The sequence below is a fragment of the Globicephala melas genome, chromosome 2, assembly GCF_963455315.2.
Source record: "Globicephala melas chromosome 2, mGloMel1.2, whole genome shotgun sequence".
Lineage (NCBI taxonomy): Eukaryota > Metazoa > Chordata > Mammalia > Artiodactyla > Delphinidae > Globicephala > Globicephala melas.
In genome coordinates, this window is record NC_083315.2 from 33,134,540 (window position 1) to 33,152,418 (window position 17,879).

A 17,879-nucleotide genomic window follows, 5' to 3' on the forward strand; every position below is an offset into this window, starting at 1 on the left:
CCTGCGCACGCAGATCGCGTAACCCCTCCTGCGCGCTCCGCTCTGTTCTTCCCAAACATCACCAGCTCCTGGTTTTCTTTCCACCTGTCAGACTGCTTTGTTGTCCCTCTTCTGCCTGCGTCTCCAAGCCATGATGCCCTAGGGCTCCGTTACTGACCTTCTCTCCTTCTCTCTAATATCCCCCAGGCGATTTTTTTTTCATTAAAAAAATGTTACTGGAGTATAGTTGATTTATAATGTTGTGTTAGTTTCAGGTGTACAGCAAAGTGATTCAGTTATACGTATACATGTATCCATTCTTTTTCAGATTCTTTTTCAGATAGGTTATTACAGAATACTGAGTAGAGTTCCCTGTGCTATATAGTAGGTTCTTTTTTTTTTTTCTGGTGCTCGGGCCTCTCACTGCTGTGGCCTCCCCCGCCGCAGAGCACAGGCTCTGGACGCGCAGGCCCAGCGGCCACAGCTCACAGGCCTAGCCACTCTGCGGCGTGTGGGATCCCCCCAGACTGGGGCATAAACCCGCGTCCCCTGCATCGGCAGGCGGACTCTCAACCACTGCGCCACCAGGGAAGCCCTACAGTAGGTTCTTGTTGGTTATCTATTTTATATACAGTAGTGTGCGTATGTTAATCCCAAGCTCTTAATTTATCCCTCCCCCCCCAGTGTTTCCCCTTTAGTCACCATAAGTTTGTTTTCAAAATCTGTGAGTCTGTTTCTGTTTTGTACATAGGACAAATACCGGTATGATATCACTCATAGGCAGAATCTAATTTTTTTTAATGATATAAATGAACATATTTACAAAACAGAAACAGACTCTCCCAGGCGATTTTATCCACTGGATGACTTCAGTCCAGACCATCGCCTGCGGATATATAGGCACCTACCCCACCCTTGCACTCGAATGCCCATTAACCTTCAAATATAGAATGCTCGATTCTCTTCTCACAGCCCACAGTCTCCCTTGCACCACTGTCTTTCTGGTTGCAAAGGCCAGAAACCAAGAAACAGTCTTCACTCCTCCCTTGGTCTCCCTCCACACATCCAGGCCATCGAGTGCCCCTGTTACACCTCAAGAGACACCCGTAACCCGCCCCGTTCTCCCTCTCTTCGCTCCTACTGACCTTGCCTAGGCCACCCGTCCATATCTCTCATTTTGACTTTTGCAGCAGCTCCCTGGCTGGTCTGCCTGCTTTTACTCTTGTCCCAGGCCAAACCATTCTGAAAACGTAAATTAGATTTTGCCACATCTTTACCTAAAAAGTGCCGACGGCTCTCCCGTGCACCTAGAAGCAGGTCCAAGCCCCTTACTCACCACGGAGGCAGGAACCTCGCCCTGCGTGTCTCATCCGCATGTGTTCACACATGGGCCACCCTGGCCTTCTTTTGGTTCCTTGAACACATTATGCTTCCTCCCACCTCAGGGCCTTTGCACGTGTTTCCTCTGACCCTCACTCTTCACGTGACTGACACCTCTTAGCTTTTAGGTTTTAACTCCTGTCACCTCAGAGACCCCATCAGTGACTACCCTAGCTGAGAAAGATCCCCTAATCTCCTTCTCAGTCCCTCGTTTTTCCTCCACAGCAACTATTCCAGTTTTCAATTGTTTTCTTTGTCCATTGATTTCCTTTTTTTTTTTTTTTCTGTCTCCTCTACTAAAACATAAGCTCCCTGTGGGCACGCTCCACATCTGTGCTTTTCACCATCGTCTCCACCGCTGGCTATGGTGTTTGCACGTGACTGCTCTTCATAAAGTAGGCTAAACGGACCATCACCCACAGCAGGTGACTTTCAGTTTGGAAAAAATGGGAAATCAGAATGGTTAAACATTCAGTAAACACTGCTATAGTATATCTCTTATGCCACCTTTGCTACATATGTGGAAATTATTATAAACTGTGTGGTCTAGCATCGTCCTCTTTGGACTGGGTTGGCTTCATTTTCATATGGAAATGAAGCTCTAACAGTGACCGTTGGTAACCAGCCAGACCCTTTGTCATACATTATCCTGTATGATCCTCAATCCTTCACAGTATATTATCACCCCCACGTTTTTGCAGTGGAAACCAGGACTCAGAGAGGTTCAGTCACCTGCCCCGAGTCACACAGCAAGGCAATAACAGATCTAGGGCTGGAGCCTGCCTTCTTCCAAAGCCCCACACCGGCCTCACCATCTGACAGCACCCCTGAGATTTTAAAAGAAAAAGAAGGAATTTAACATCGATCCCACGCTGGTATCTGGCTTAAGTAACCCTCGCTCTGAGAGCAGCCACCTCATTCCTCAGGCAGGAGGCAAAGCCAAAGCAACCACGCCCTAGAGCCGGCAGCCAGGGCAGGTCACAGGGCTCAGCGGGCAGCAGGCAGCAGCCACAGGGACATCCTGGGGAGCGCCAGGCCTGGGCCCCTCGCTTGTGTTCTTTGGGTTCTAGCCACCAGTGGTCGGGGTGAGGGACAAATGTTGATAAAGGGAAGCGGCTTGTTTTTGCAAAAGCACGGAGGAGGCTGTGTCAGTTCGGAGTCAGCCCTTGAACTCTGGATTTAAACAAAAGTATTTGAATGGCCCTGACATGCGACCTTAGAGTGGGATCGAGTTTGTGAGGAATACTGAGGTTGGCTTGTGAGGTTGGCTGGGAATCCTGAGCTCGCTCTGGTGTCTGCTCTTGGATTCCCTCTCTGGATCCCAGCTGACCTAGAAGTCAGATGAAAGAGTAGAACCCAGTGAGATTTAAGACAGGTTCCTCTTCTCTCTGCTCAGATGCCTTCAGTGGTGACGGTGGTAGCAGTGGTGGTGGTGATGAGTAAGGCTGTTCTCAGGAAGAGCTGAGCTAGGCTGGGTTTATGCCTGGCCTTTGTGATCTAGGACACTAGCATCGCACCTGAATGAGGCGCAGTTGAACGTACCAGCCTGGCCTCCAGGCCTGGACTGTGATACCCACACTGCCTTAACGTGCCTAGTCTCATCCCCCATCGCACCTCAGGTCTCCCCGCCCCCAAACATCTGCTCACGCTGCGCCTTCTGCCAGGAGAGCCCTCCCCAGAAGGCGCAGCGTGTTCACTTGCCAACATTTTACCCAAACCCATCTCCCTCCAGGAACCCTTTCTGGATCCTGAGAAAGGCTGTCTCCTCGACTTGCTGGTAACCTGATCTTGATCTCAGGTGGCCTCGGCCTGCAGCAGCTTGAAGCAGGGCTTCCGGTTCCCGGCCAGAGATTGAGGTCAGGTCGCGGCAGTGAGAGCACCAAATCCTAGCCACTAGACCAGTGGCCAGTGACAAGGCCCTGGCCCTTCAACTTTGCAGAAAAGAATCCCACAAAGACAGAAAGCAGTGAAACAAGTAAAATGTTCATTAGGAAAAAGAATATGTGTGGATAGACACACGGGCGGGCTCAGAGAGAGAATCACTTATAGGGGCATTTCTTCCCGTTTCCTTTGTCCAGTCACCTTGCTTTGCCCGGTTCTGAGTCCATATTTGATTTATCTCAGGGTCCTCCCATGTGTGCGCATCTCTTAGCCAAGGTGGATTCTAGTGAAGAGGCCTACGGGTAGGTTGACATCACCTACTACGGGGTGGCTCCCCTTTCCTTTTTGACCTCCAAGGAGCCTTTCTGCACATGTGTAGTCGGGAAGGTCTCCTTGACTTCGAGGATGAGGAATATGTGGTCTTTTATCTCTTATCTGGGTGGGGCCCAGCTCGTCTCTCGCTCCTGCAATTTTGGAGTGTCTGCCCACAGCGGGGCAAACTCCAGCCGCTGAGCCTGGGACCCATCTATCTCCTGCCTCAATCTTATGTTTCTGTCGTGGTATTTGCTCTCTCTGAGTTACAGTTACCCATGCACCTGCCCTGCCTGTGCTAGGTGAGAAGCTCTTTGGGGACAAGTGTTCTGTCTCAGCTATAGTGATTCAAGAAAAGACAAGGGGCACAGGGGTCAGGTAGACCTGGGATCCCATCCTGTCTCTGCCCTTCCTTAGTCATAAGGCTTTGGCAGGATAGTTAACTCCTTTGAGGCTTAGTTTCCAGTTATACAAAATACTGCTGTGAGGACTGCGTGAGGTAACACGCACAAGATGCTTGCCCGTCGGCCCCGAGGCGGGTGCAGGGCTGCACTCCCTCCCCCGGCTCTTTAACCACAACTCCAAGGGCGGAGCTTGCACACGCCGTGCCTTGGGAGTGTTTGTCACATGGAGTTAAAAAATTTCACACCATCTCGGGCATCCTGCTTAGAGGAAACATGAAAAGGTTCCATCCGCGAGCTTCAGAGCGTGGAAGACGTGGTCTCACGACGGGGGCGCTGCCTGTGTCCTGTGTGCTTTGTGCAGACTCAGAGGAGGACCCCTCAGAACATCGACCTGAGGGGCGCATGGCCTTGACCTCTGGCCAGCTTCCTGTGGGGGCTGCAGGCCGGCTGGCAGGCACCCCCGAGCGCCCGGCCTGGCCTCGCCACACGGCTAGGCTTCCTCACGTGAGGTGTCAGGAAGAGTCTCCCCTCCTTGCGCTTTTGGTCTGGTTTCTTTATCATGTGGACTTTCCCACCAGGGAGCCCAGCACCCTCAGGTTTCATCTCATCCTTCTCCCCAGGGGTGGTGCAGAGAGAGGATGGCCGCCCCGGCTGCATCAGCCCAGGGCACAGGGTCAAAGACGCATCAGGTCGGCTCAGGAAATGTGCTGGAGGGGCCTGCTCTGTGCCGGGCCCTGGGCTGAGGGTGGGGGAGACTCGGTGACCGAAGGGTCCCTGCCCCCAGACTGGTTACGGACGTCCAACCTGGAATACAGCACAAGTGCCTCCCCGACCCCTAGGACCAGGTCCCCATTCTCATCTCTGGTCACACTATGGTCTGCAGTCGGGCTGGCCTGTTGCCCAGCGTCCCGAAGGCCAGGAGGGGGCGCTCCTGTTTGCCTTGCTTTGTCCTGGGTGCGTGAGCACAGCCAGGCCCAGACGCACCAGCCATCTGTGTCCTTCCTCCTCGTGTTCCTGCTTCAGCCGAGAACTGCCCCTGAGAACGGCTGCTTTCTGCACCTGCGCCCGCCCGCCTCCGCCTCTCCGGGTTTCTGTGTGTTATAGATCGTGTGTGTCTGCACAGAGCAGGACGGCCAGCCGTGTGTCCGCTGAAACGCGCTTGTGGTTGGGAAGCAAGATCTTGGTTCCTGTCCCAGCTTTTCCACCAAAGTTGTCCGATCTTGGGCAACTTATTTTATTTCTGTGACACTCAGCGTTATCCTCTGTAAATAGTAAAGCCCACCTCACCTAGTTCTTGTGAGGGTTTACATTTGGAAGTATTCTGGAAACCATACTGCAACATAAAAGAAGTCGTAGAGGGACTTCCCCGGCAGTCCAGTGATTAAGACTCCACGCTTCCACTGCAGGGAGCACGGGTTCGATCCCTGGTCAGGGAACTAAGATCCTTCGTGCCACACAGCACAGCCAAAAAAAAAAAAAAAGGGGGGGGTAATAATAGATACATGCATACAAAGAGATAATGCATAGAAATTAGTTATTTTATTTTATCTCCTCCCAGAGAGTATATTTAATCCAATCTACAATGTTAAACAGCGTTTAAGAATTTCTTAATGAGAGGTATGAATACAATGTCACGACATAGCTGAGTATGAGAGCCTTACTTCACGGGAGCACTGTCACCAAACCCAGAGCGCCCTAGCAGCCAAGGCAAAAAGGGAAACCCTCCAGCTTACAGAGTTCTCATGATCTCATTTGTAAACGCTGAAACGTTCTGATATCAAATGGGCATTGACTAGTTGGTTTCTCACACGGTGGCGACAGAACAACCTAAATGCAGTGCCCGGCCTCACGGGGGAAGTGGACAGAGGGCTCCCGTCAGGTGACCGCTCTCTCCCACCCCCACCCTCCCTCCGTGCCTGTCTTTGGCTACGATGCTCCTGTCCTGAGCTCCCGCTGGCTGCCTCCCCCTCCTCTGTCTGGCACCATCCTTCCTCCTGCTGACTTCCTTCTCCAAATGTTTGCTCAGGTGGTGAAGCTGAAAGGCCAAGTGCTGTCGGTCATGTATCGATTCCGCACCAAGAACCGGGAGTGGGTGTTAATCCGCACCAGCAGCTTCACCTTCCAGAACCCCTATTCTGATGAGATCGAGTACATCATCTGCACCAACACCAATGTCAAGTACGTACCTTCCCCTCCCGGGACCCCCTTCTCAATTCCCTCCTGAGGTGTGAGACCCCAGCGCTGAGCGATGACCCCCGTGGCCCTCCCGCTCCGTCAGCACAGTCGGTTCGAGGTGCTCTGGTTTCCCATGCTGTTTTCTCTGCCGAGCGCAGCAGGGCAGAGCTGGGGGCTTCCTCGTGCCTCCGCCGTGTACCTGCTGCCTGACCTGGTTTCGTGGTCCTGCTGAAGCCGGGGGCAGAGGAGTGAGGCTGAGCCTCTTGGCAGCGCTAGGGTGTCGGGGCAGGCGGCGTGGGGGTGGACGCGCCCGGGACACGTGGTTTCTCTTCTGCCTGATCACTGGCGCTGTCCTCCCAAGATCTTTGCTGGCGTCACCACCGCTGTGTCCCACGCATGTTAACACACAGACCCGAGCTCCGGTCTTGGCCCCCTGACTTCCCAGCCATGTGATCTTGACTGCTGTGTCCCCTCATTCCTCACGTGTGCAAGGGGTGATAACACCTCCCTCTCAGGTTCCCGTGAGGATTAGATGAGGTCTGGCTCCTAGATACAGGCGGGTCATGCCTCCTCTCCGGACTTCCTCTCGAGGAAATAGAAGTCCAGAGAACCAACAGGAACAAAGGCAAAATGATGTTGAGGTGTGTGGCAGGAATGGCAGCCTTCAGGGGCATGCGATGAGCTGACTGGTGAAACTGTCACCGTGGCTCCCCGTACCGGTCAGTGCACTGCCGTCCTCCACTTTCCCAGGTCCGACACTGAGTCCGTGGAGTCTGTTCCCACCCTGGCCACCTCCCATCCTCATCTGCTAACAGCCCCCCAGGGCACTGATGCCTCCGGGCACTCACTGTGACCTCCTGGCCTCCCTCAGGGCTCTCCGTTGCCATATCCCAGCTCCCTGGGTTTGGGGGTTCCCATCTGCGTCCCACAAAGCAGCCTCCTTTCCAGGCAGCACCCTCAGTGTCTCGGCTTTGGCCCAGCTCCTGGGCCACAAGGCACAGAGCTTGACAGGTGGGTCCACACAAGATCCCTCAGAGGACAGGTGACCTGGGTTTCAATCCCAGCTCCCACCTGGGCAAGTCACCTGCTCTTCTGAAGCCTCAGTTGCTCATCTGTAAAATGGGGAGAATAACAGAACACCCCCCCCCCCGCCTCGGATCCTGCGCATAGACGGTGTGTGTGAATCGCCCTGGCGGAGTAGCAGCCCTGGGCGGTGGGGTCTGCAGCAGTCAGCACCGATGCTCTGGAGGCGGAGTAGCAGCCCTGGGCGGTGGGGTCTGCAGCAGTCAGCACCAATGCTCTGGAGGTGGCGGCAACCCCTCTGCCACCTGCCGCGGCTGCTCGGGTTTCTTGGCTTGTTCTCTACGGGCTGCCCTAGATCCGCTAAGTGCGCGCTTCCTTCGAACCCTGCGCACATCGTGTTGCCTTCCAGCGAACAGAGAAGCCAGGGCCCTCCGCGTTCATGTGGGGGTCTGTCTCCATCCCCTCCACTCCTGCTCTGCTGGCTTCTCCCTCCAGGGCCAAGCCCTCCATTTGCTTTCTAGCTCCCAGTGCATCCTCTGTGTCCCGTGGCCCCTGGGTTCTCGTCCAGTCCCGCCACAGCCTCCCTCCCAGGCCCTCACCTAGCCACGTGGCTTCCTGATCTTGGAAAAACCCTGTCTTGCCAATCCTCCTTGCTTTCCTCCCAGCTGGCCCTGCCACCTGTGTGTACTGGAGCCCCCTCACCATGCATCTCTTCTTGACCCCCGAGAGCCTGGCTGTGGCACCCAGCTCCGCTAACTTGCTTTCCCAGCAGCCACCAGGGACCCCATCAATAACTCGTTCTCAGTGGTCATTCTTCCCAGACTGTCTGGCCAACTCCTCTTTTTGTCTTTTCCTTTTTTTATTTTAATATAAATTAATTTATATATTTATTTATTTTGGGCTGCGTTGGATCTTTGTTGCTACGCGTGGGCTTTCTCTAGTTGCGGCGAGCAGGGGCTGCTCTTTATTGCGGTGCACGGGCTTCTCATTGTCGTGGCTTTCCTTGTTGCAGAGCGCAGGCTCTAGGCTCATGGGCTTCAGTAGTTGTGGCTCGCAGGCTCTAGAGTGCAGGCTCAGTAGTTGTGGCGCATGGGCTCCGTAGTTGTGGCTCATGGGCTCTAGAGCGCAGGCTCAGTAGTTGTGGTGCATGGGCTCAGTAGTTGTGGCTCGCGGGCTCTAGAGCACAGGCTCAGGAGTTGTGGTGCATGGGCTCAGTAGTTGTGGCTCGATGGCTCTAGAGCGCAGGCTCAGGAGTTGTGGCGCATGGGCTCAGTAGTTGTGGCTCGCGGGCTGTAGAGTGCAGGCTCTGGAGTTGTGGCGCATGGGCTCAGTAGTTGTGGCTCACGGGCTCTAGAGCGCAGGCTCAGTAGTTGTGGCGCATGGGCTTCGTTGCTCTGTGGCATGTGGGATCTTCCCGCACCAGGGCTCGAACCCAACTCCCCTGAATTGGCAGGCAGATTCTTAACCACTGCACCACCAGGGAAGTCCCGACTCCTCTTTCTTTACATCTTATCCCTCGGCTTACTTGATTCTGATTTTTCTTACACCTCCATATTCTAGTCAGGACTTTGCTGGTGGTGAGAATAACAGGGGGAAATATAGCTGTAGATCCAGGTATGCAAAAAGATAATGCCATTATGTTTTAATAACTGACTTTGTCTAGTCACTGCTTGGTAAACTCAGTCAAATGGAGGGAATTTTGCTTCTCCCACTTCCCCCGACCTGGGCAGGAGAGAGAGCCGAGCGGCACCCGCTAGTGCCAGGCCTATGTCCCGCCCTGGCCTTGGGGAAAATGGTGAATCTCAAGAAACAGGAGGAAGAGTCAGACGGGCAGGGCTCAGGATCCCATGGCTCCTTCTTCATTCCACAGAGGGGATGACACAGGCCTGACCTCCAGGAGCTCCTAGGATGAAGGTAACAGGTGTGCTCATTGGCCTGGAGCCAGGGACGGGCAGTGGGAGCCCCGGGGGACGAGGCTGAAGCGAGCGAGAGAGCAACAGACCTGCTCGGCATCTGTTCAAGCCACAGCTCACCTGCAGGCTCCCCCTGCCTGTCCCGGCCCCTCTCCAGCCCCGCCAGCTGCCTGTGCCCGAAGCCGTGGAAACGGGCAGGCCGGCCACGCATTCTGAGCCGTGGGCACTCTCCTAGAACGTTCACTCTCTTTTTTTTTTTTGTGGTACGCGGGCCTCTCACTGCTGTGGCCTCTCCCGTTGCAGAGCACAGGCTCTGGACACGCAGGCTCAGCGGCCATGGCTCACGGGCCCAGCCACTCCGCGGCATGTGGGATCTTCCCGGACCGGGGCACGAACCCGTGTCCCCTGCATCGGCAGGCGGGCTCTCAACCGCTGCGCCACCAGGGAAGCCCCCACCCTCTTGATGCCCACCTGTTGACTGGCTCTTAGCGCAAGGTGCCTCCTGCTATGATCCTGTCCCTCTTCTCTTCCATTCATCCCTGCCTGCCTCCCTGCCCCACGCCCGCCGCGTGTGTAGTGCCTGATGTCTGTGGCTTGCTGCGAGAGAACCTCTGAGGGTGTGGCAGGAACAGCCCACCTGTCACTGAACCTGCTCAAGTGCGGGCCTCCCTCTGCAGTGGAGAGCACGGTCCCAGGCTGGGGGCCGGGCAGAGTCCTCTAGACCTAGGGCAGAAGAACAGACTGAAGCTCCCTTTTCGGAGGTTTTGGTAGTTTTACCCTTTTCACCATTCATTCACTTCTAACATGAATACGGGCTTCAGCCATCACGGTCGCCTGCCTTGTTGCGACTCAGTTCAACGCAGTGGGTAGTCGCTGAGCACTGTGCCAGGCGTCCAGTAAACTCAGGACGCCTCTGTTCTGGTCTCTGCACCACCACCACCCCGCCTCCCCGGAAGGCTCCCATCACGTGGAGAGCGTGAGAAGTAGGCAGCAGGAGGGAGGGACAGGTAAAAACGCCATCACGAGGGCACAGGGGAGACAGAGAATTCACGCTTCCACACAGGGCCTCCGAGAAAGCATCCCCAGCAGGTAGCGCTACAGCGGAGCCTGGAAGGAAAGAGAAGCCCTTCCTCCTAAAAGCCGTCACAGGCAGAGGTTTTGATTACTTCCTGGAAGTCAGACATCGTTGACAAAACAGAACATTCTGTCCCCGGGGGTGTCCCTACATCTCTTCTCAGGACGATTGCTCCTGGCAGCTCACTGAGGTTAGATGGGGTGACGATGTCCCTCAGCACATGGCCTCACACCAGAGGCCTGAACTGTTGTCTGCTGGACCAAAAGGTCTTCAGTGGGTAAAGACGGTAGGAAATGTTTACTGTGAACAGTAGAGGGCAGTGACAACTGTCACGAGAACTGTCCGCCCTGCTTCACATTTGTGGCTAAACGTCGCCAGCAGTAGGCAGACTCGTTATGCAGAGGTCCTTACGTGCTCTGTGCTGGCAGGGCGGGGGAGGGGGGGGGTGGTTGCAACCCGAGTTGCATTCAGGCAGGAGCATCGGAAAGAAACTCCCCAGGGAAATGGAGTGTTAATGGTCAGCATTTGAAGCTGCCGAAAAGAAGACCTCTTTGTCACCCTTGCCTATTTTCCTGGTACGTTGATGGAGGAAAATGGAGCGAAGTCCAGAAAACACAGACTCCCATTTCATACACTGGTGGCACAACTTTGAGACGTGCCCACATCTTAGGGTCTAGTGATCGACACCGTTTCAGGTAGACAAGCCGTGGGCGTCTCGGAGCAGGAGTCATTCACGCGACCCAGGTGCTGTGCTTTCCTCAGCGGGGACGGAAGGCAGCCCTTTGCCTCTGCTGGGTCTGAGCCCTGTTTGTGCGACAGCCCCTTGCAAAGTCACTGTGGGTCTTCATAACCACAGCTGCGTGTTGTGCCCGTGTGTGTGTGTCCTTGAAACTCCACCGCGCCCGTAGTCACAGTGGGCGTCTCAGGGCCCGCCGTCCAACCCCACGTCTTCAGGGACGGCTGTCTCGGGCCCAGCCCACCTGGCCGGTAGTTGGCAGGATGTGGGAGCAGGGAGTAAAAGGAAGCAAAGAAGGCCTACAAGGAAGGTGTCATTCCTGGTCTCTGCAGAACTTAGAGAAGGGGAAGGGGCCAAAACACCCAGCCACCAAGCCCCATCCTGGGACTTGTCTTGGGTCCTGCCCTCTCATCCGCCTGCAACAGACAACCTGGCAGAGAACCGGCCCCCAGGTTCCGTCTGGGGTCCTCTCTGGCCCTCCTTCTCCTCCTCTGCCCCTTCCCCGATGACCCCATCCAGGCCTTTGCCATCTCCTGGGTGAGCATCCGTCCTCCTTCCTGACCGGTTCCTCCTGCCTTCCATCCGGCCCCAGACGCCATCTCTCTAAAGCCACACTCACACTGCGCCCTGTCCCTGATCAGAACAGTTCCAAAGCCCTTGACAGGCACCCGGAGTCCTTCACAATGGGCACGCAGACGGCGCTCGGTCAATGGTGGGTATTATTCGCCTCGCTCTGACCAGCTGAGCTTGCCCAGCCCCTAGATGGCTCCAAGCTGGATTCCGGTTCCACCCAGGGGTGCGACCACACGCTGCCCCCGGAGGCCCCCCTAATGGCTGGTTGCTCACTTACTCAGGCTGAGTAAAAGCCTCCATTCTGGGAGCGTCAGAGATAAACTGACAGCATCTGCCCAACATCCTGCGCCTTCCCGTGCAGGGAGGCCACACGGACAGGAAGCCTGGGCTTGATGGTTTCTAATCATCAGCTCTAGTCCCCCAGCTAATGGACAGGGGGCAGGGGGCAGCGGTCGGGGGCAGTGGGAGCCCGGTTCCCTCAGGTCCCTCCCGTGCACTGTCAGCCAGCTTGCAGCCGAGCTGCCGTTTATCTCCCTCTCTGGAATTTGCAAGCACACCAAGGTTTATTTTTATTCCGTTGCCGTGAAATGTCGGAGAAATCTCCTTTGGCTTCTTCTCAGGATGGGGCGGCCTGCAGGTCAGCATTTCTTCCCCATGCACTCGGCTACGGAAGCGGAAACCAAAGGCCGGGACAGAGAATCTGATGTCCGGACCACAGGGGGAGTGAGGTTAGCATCCTTGGGATTTGCCAGCCAAGCCCGAGACTTTATTTTCCTTCTACGGTGAAAGTTGCTTTCTGTGGTCTCAAAGCCCCCAGAGCAACAGAGCTGAGAACAAACTCCCATCGTAACACCTCAGGCCCTGACCACACTTCTGTGCAAATTAGAAGCCCATCTTCCCTGCATCGCAGACCAGCCCCAGAGTACACAGCAGGGTGAGTGGAGAGGTCTGGGTTTCTGCCCTGTTCACCCCACGGACAGGCCCCAGGCACAGCAGCACAACTGCCCACTCACCAAGATTCTGTGCTTGGACTGGACACCAAGGCTGAGCCACAAGGTAGGAGTGGTCATTATTTCTTGGAAAAATGCTTGTGGGTTGAAGGTTGGGCCCTGGGAAACTTGTGAAAGGAAGAAAGGGTGGTCCACGGATTCCCACCATGAAGGGGAGTTCATTGCTCCAAAAATCCCAAAGCACAGGTCTTTTTTTCTCTCCCACCTGGTGGCTGAAGGTGCTGTCTTGTGGGGCCCACAGCTCTGGAATGGGAGGCGTGACATGATGGTTCCTGTTACACCTGTGGGACAGAGTGCGGGGTCTGCAACCAGACAGACTTGGCTTTGAGTCCTGTGTGCACCACGCAGAGCTGTGTCACTGAGCCTCAGTTTCTTTATCTGTAAAATGGGACTTTTGCAGAGATGTGAAAACAGTAGCGAAGTACTGGCTCTGGGTACTACACTCAGATTTTAGAGGCCTTGCAAATGAAAGATGAGGGTGCCTTCAAGATGTAAATCAAAATAAAAGAAAACAAAACTGTCAAGCAAGAATAAGAAAATATAGAAAGCTGTGATTTTTCTATTGATGATTATATCGATTCTTTAAAATGTTTTTGAAATATCCCTTTTTTTGAAAATTATTTTTAGTGCTCCTGTTTCCTGGTGTTACAAGCATAGGCTTAGGCTGCCTGGTGGGCAGTCTCAGGATGCTGGTTTTATTGTTAACCTTTTCCCTGGGCTCTCACACCAAGGTGGGAAGACATACTGTGTGCTCAGACAGAACCTCATTCTTCCCGTGTCGTGGCCTTAACTCAGCATACCGCAATTGCTTGCCACCTTGTCTGTTTTCCTCTGGAGGTCGTCAGCTGCCCAAGGGCAGAGACCACATAGGTTCTGAATCATCATTCTCTCTCCAGTGCCTGGCACAGGGCTTGGCGTAGATATTTCAGCACACTTCACTGAAGACATGGCTCACCCGGGCTTAGTTCCAAATAAACTATTCACTGGGTCCTCCAACTGGGGTCCTTTTCTAGGATGTCTTCCCTTACAGGGGACACACACGCCAGGGGCACCAAGTGAAAGGCACGGCTGGAGGAGTGAATAGTGTTCGGACCGTACATCTCTGAATGCTGAGAAAAAGAGTTGAGAAGCACAATTCAAGTTATTCTGTGTTTCTCCAGGGCAGAATTGGAACTCAAACTGGGAGTTGTAGGAAGGTAGATTGGGGCTGTTTTGGGGACAGACTTTTTATATCGTTTCTGTCTACAAATGGAGTAGCAAGCTCCCCAGGACAGTGGCGGTCGGGCAGAGACTGGCCAGTGGCCCATCTGAGATGATGTATCAGTACTAGGGACTGCTCTAGCTGGGGAGCTGGGGACCAGATCCCCTCTGTTCATTCCGTTCCTAGTTGCTGAGAATAGTCAGGAAAAGGAATGCTTCCGCACTTGGTGTTAGAGAGTCTCTTCGTTCTCAGTCTTCACCACCTACCAGCCTGGCGGTTGTGTTGACGTTCGTGTTTGCCCTTTGAGACCTTGTTTCCACACTCTGCCCTGTTATGTGCCCGGGAAGGGCCAACGTTGAACTCTATGGACAGGAACGAGAGGGCTTCCAGTTGTCCGGCCAGTGGAGGGACAGGCTGCAGACAGTGCGGTGAGAGGAGGCCGGCCACCTCCCAAGGCGAGCGGAGGCTGCATCCGTCATCAGGCAGCTGCTCCCTGCCGGCTCCCCCTGCCCCTTCAGCCCGGGGGGAAGTTGGGCTTCCCCCCACTGCTGCTAGCCCAGGGGTTCTTCAGTATCCAAGCCGAGTCTCCCTTACCACCGTCCCACACCCGCCAAGTAACCCCTTCCCTACACCCTCTTTGATCACCCCTTCCAAGAGCGCCATCCAGTCTCTGCAGCCCGGTAGCCTCTCTGGGCCTCAGTTTCCCCACTTGTAAAGGGAGTTTCTAAAATATCTACCTCGAGGGTTAGCTCGCGGTGAGGCTCACGTGAGTTGCGTGAGCGCAGAGCCGTAGCAGAGGGCTGGGGCGGATGCACAGTGGACGCTGGCGTCTTTGCCCTCCCCCTGGCCCAACTACACCGCTCCTCGGAGGGGGGCCCTCCAGATCCTGCTGATTGAGGTTGCAGTTATCCCACTGCGAGCTCGCGGTGGCCCCTCTGCAGGGACCTGCTCCCCTGACTGAGCCGATCCACACCAGCCCACCCCTCCGTTCCTCCCCGTGGAGTGTCTAGTGAGCTCTCCGTGCACCTCACACCCCGAGTGAAGGCGGGGGGAATCTGTGAGCTGTCCCTCCAGGGGTCCTGCTACCTCCCTGTCCAGGGCGTGGCCAGGGATGAGAAAAGCTTGATGTCCAGAGATGTACAAAGGGACCCCCTAAGATCATTCTTGCCTTAAAATAGTGAAATAGTGAAAACGAAACTCTGTCCAATTAATGCAAGCACTTAAGATATTTTTTTCCATGTTCCAAATCTTGTTCACCCACATAGGACATAACGTTTGTAGCCATAATCATAGCGTCCGTAACATTTCGTGCTGAACTTTTCCACACACTCTTATCACACCTTCTGGTGTTTCCAGGTGGTCTTCACAGTGGCCACTGCTGGTGACCGTGGAGGATTTCCTCAGCAAATTAATATACGTAGTTTACCAAGCCACTCCCCTATTATAGCCAGCTTTACGTGGATAGCTCTTGTTTCCTGCCCCTGAATCATTTCCTTAGCAGAAACCCCAGCAGCAGGGGGACCACCTGGAAGGGAAGGGCGTGACCCTGGCCGTACCTCCTAATGTGGTCGCCGCACTGCTTTCCAAGAAGACTGCGTCCACACACGCTTCTCCTACAGAGTGTGAGCTGAGTGGTTTCAACACCCAGCCACCACACTAAGCATGTTTTTACTAACTTAGTAGGTGAAAAATTATACTTCGAGGTTATTTTAATTTGCACTTATTTTGTTTATTTTAGTGGTGAAAATATTTCCCTAATTACTTGCTTGTTATACGTATATACATATTATATGTATACATATTGCATATTACGTATTTGTTTATGCTTGAATGGTCTGTTCATGTCCTTTAAATTGATGCACGGGCAAGGGTGGGGGACTGATTTTTGTCAGTAATTTGCCAGTAAGTTTTTGTCTGACATCCTTGTTGGTGTTTAAGGGTCATCCTGCCCCTTTTTTAGGCTCTGAGCTGCAGGACTCACTGTGCCTTGAAAGTAACCCAGTTTCCATACTTTAAGACGTCAAGCAACCATTCCCTCTAAGCAGTCTTTTGGTTTCCCAAGTCAAGCAGCCCAGTACCGTGCAGAGAGCAGAGCAAGCCGGGTCAGACGCGTGAGGTCAGATCCTGGCTCTGTCGTGTCACAGCCACTTGCTGGTCAGCCAACTGGGACAACCGCTTGGCCTCTTTTGGCTTCCATCTCTTCATTTTAATGTGGGGTAAAGTAACCACTGTGAAAATTTAGCGTGAGACTTGGATGGGATGATGTCACCTCCTACCAGCTTACAGGGAAACAAGCATTGGCTGAAGCCAACAGCATCGTTGGGCTTTTCTGAATTTTGCCTTAAATGTTTTTCTCTTTTAATGTTGGTGTCTTTTACCCTGCATAAAATGAAGTCATAAATCAAAACTTATTTCCTAAATATTGGCGGCCTACACTTGAAAGACAAGGCTTGGGGTCTTGATTTGGGACATAAAAATAATGAAATCAGTCATAACTGAGAACAGCTTAGAGATCCATCGGGCGTTGCCGTCTGTGCCCTTGGGGAGCGGGGACAGTTGTGGCTCCGCCCCGTCAGCACCACTTCTGTTCTTCGTGACTGCTGACTCCTTGTTTCCCAGGCAGCTTCAGCAGCAGCAGGCGGAATTGGAGGTGCACCAGAGAGACGGGTTGTCATCCTACGACTTACCGCAGGTGAATTTCTGGAAAGCGCGTTCCCAGTTGGAACTGTCTCCAACCAAAGGACTGCGGACTAAATCCCATCCTTAGCTTGAGCCCCTCCGCTCAAGAGGTGCTGTCTCTCCCTCTACCCACCCTGCAAAAAGTATTTTGGTCCCCGGAGTGGGGCGGGGGGTCGGCTGTGACTCTTCCATGCAGAGTCGAGCCGAGCCATGAAGAGTGTAAAACAGGAAGCGCTAGGAGACGCGGTCAGCCAGCACAGTAAGTGCCCTACATACGAACCTTCAAGCTGCGAGCTTTCAAAGACGTGCATTCGCACGTCCAGTCACGGAAGTTAGCTCACGTGTCTGGCGTACATTGTCACATGCGTGCGTCCTCTACAAGTGACTGTGCTTTTGTGTACTGTACAGTACTGTAGAGAGGACAGTAGTACAGTATCTTTATTTCAAGCCCAGGATGTCCGGAAGCAAGCGTAAAAGCAGCAGTGATGTAGCTGGTACTACTGTACTTTTCAAGGTACTGTACTGTAAGATTAAAAAGGTCTTCTTTATGTTTTGTTTTTTATGTAGTATTTGTGTGAAAAGTAGGATTAACCTATTACAGTACAGTACTATAGAGCCGATTGTGTTAGTTGGGGACCTAGGCTAACTTTGTTGGACTTACAAACAAATTGGACTTAAGAACGTGCTCTCGGAACAGAACTCGTTCGTATGTAGGGGACTTACTGGTACTGAGATGCAGAGGCTGTGTGGGAACTAACCCTAACCCTAAGCCTAACCCTAACCCTAACCCGAACCCTAAGCCAGCACGGCTTTGAACTGTGTCAGCCCTGCAGCCTCCTCGCTGCTTCTCCCGCCTTTAGTCTGAGCCGCTCTGTTCTCAGCACACTTGTCCGGTCACAGCCTGTGTCTCCCACTTCACTGCCCTGTCCCCTTTCCTTCTCCCATCTCCCCAGGCCCCACTGCGGGAGAAACCGCAGCTTGTGTTGGTATTTGGCCTCTCTCTCCAATTAAACTTTATGTTTACTTTTCCCGATATTTAGACTAGGTTGATTATTTTTATTTATCTCTCTCCAAGTGATCAGTGGGACTCCAGTGACCTTTCTGTGACCTCTCGTTCACACCCCCGCCCGTCCGTTCTTGGCTTTCCTGTACAGAAAAGCTCCTGCCCTACACAACACCGAAGGCTGAAACGCCAGCAATTCTGAGGGAGGGGGATCTGGTGGAGGCAAACAGGTGACCTCTGGGAGCGTTTGCTCTGCACCTCACACGCAGGATGCTCTTGTGTTTTCATGTGCAAACAGGTTCCTGTCTCCAACCTACCAGCCGGGGTTCACGAGGCCGGGAAGTCTGTGGAAAAGGCAGACTCAATCTTTTCCCAGGAAAGAGATCCGCGGTTTGCCGAGATGTTTGCAGGAATCAGTGCATGTAAGTTTCCAAAGGATGCTGAGGTCGTGAGATTGTGGGGTTTATAGTTGCTGTCCAGCCATTTAGAGGCAGCCACCCTTGAGGGTGAATTTACAGCGACTTCTATAGGGTAG

At 53.8% G+C, this 17,879-nt stretch overlaps 1 protein-coding gene across 8 annotated transcripts in view; it reads left to right on the plus strand.

Annotated features, from left to right (window-relative positions):
• ARNT2 (aryl hydrocarbon receptor nuclear translocator 2) overlaps nucleotides 1–17,879 on the plus strand; it is a 203,148-nt gene that overhangs the window by 154,514 nt on the left and 30,755 nt on the right. For all 8 annotated transcript variants that reach the window (XM_060293758.1, XM_060293759.1, XM_060293757.1 and 5 more), the window contains exons 12-14: nucleotides 5,983–6,134; nucleotides 16,282–16,354; nucleotides 17,643–17,766. In XM_060293758.1, coding sequence (XP_060149741.1) covers nucleotides 5,983–6,134; nucleotides 16,282–16,354; nucleotides 17,643–17,766 — 349 coding nt within the window. The remainder of the gene's footprint in view (nucleotides 1–5,982; nucleotides 6,135–16,281; nucleotides 16,355–17,642; nucleotides 17,767–17,879) is intronic.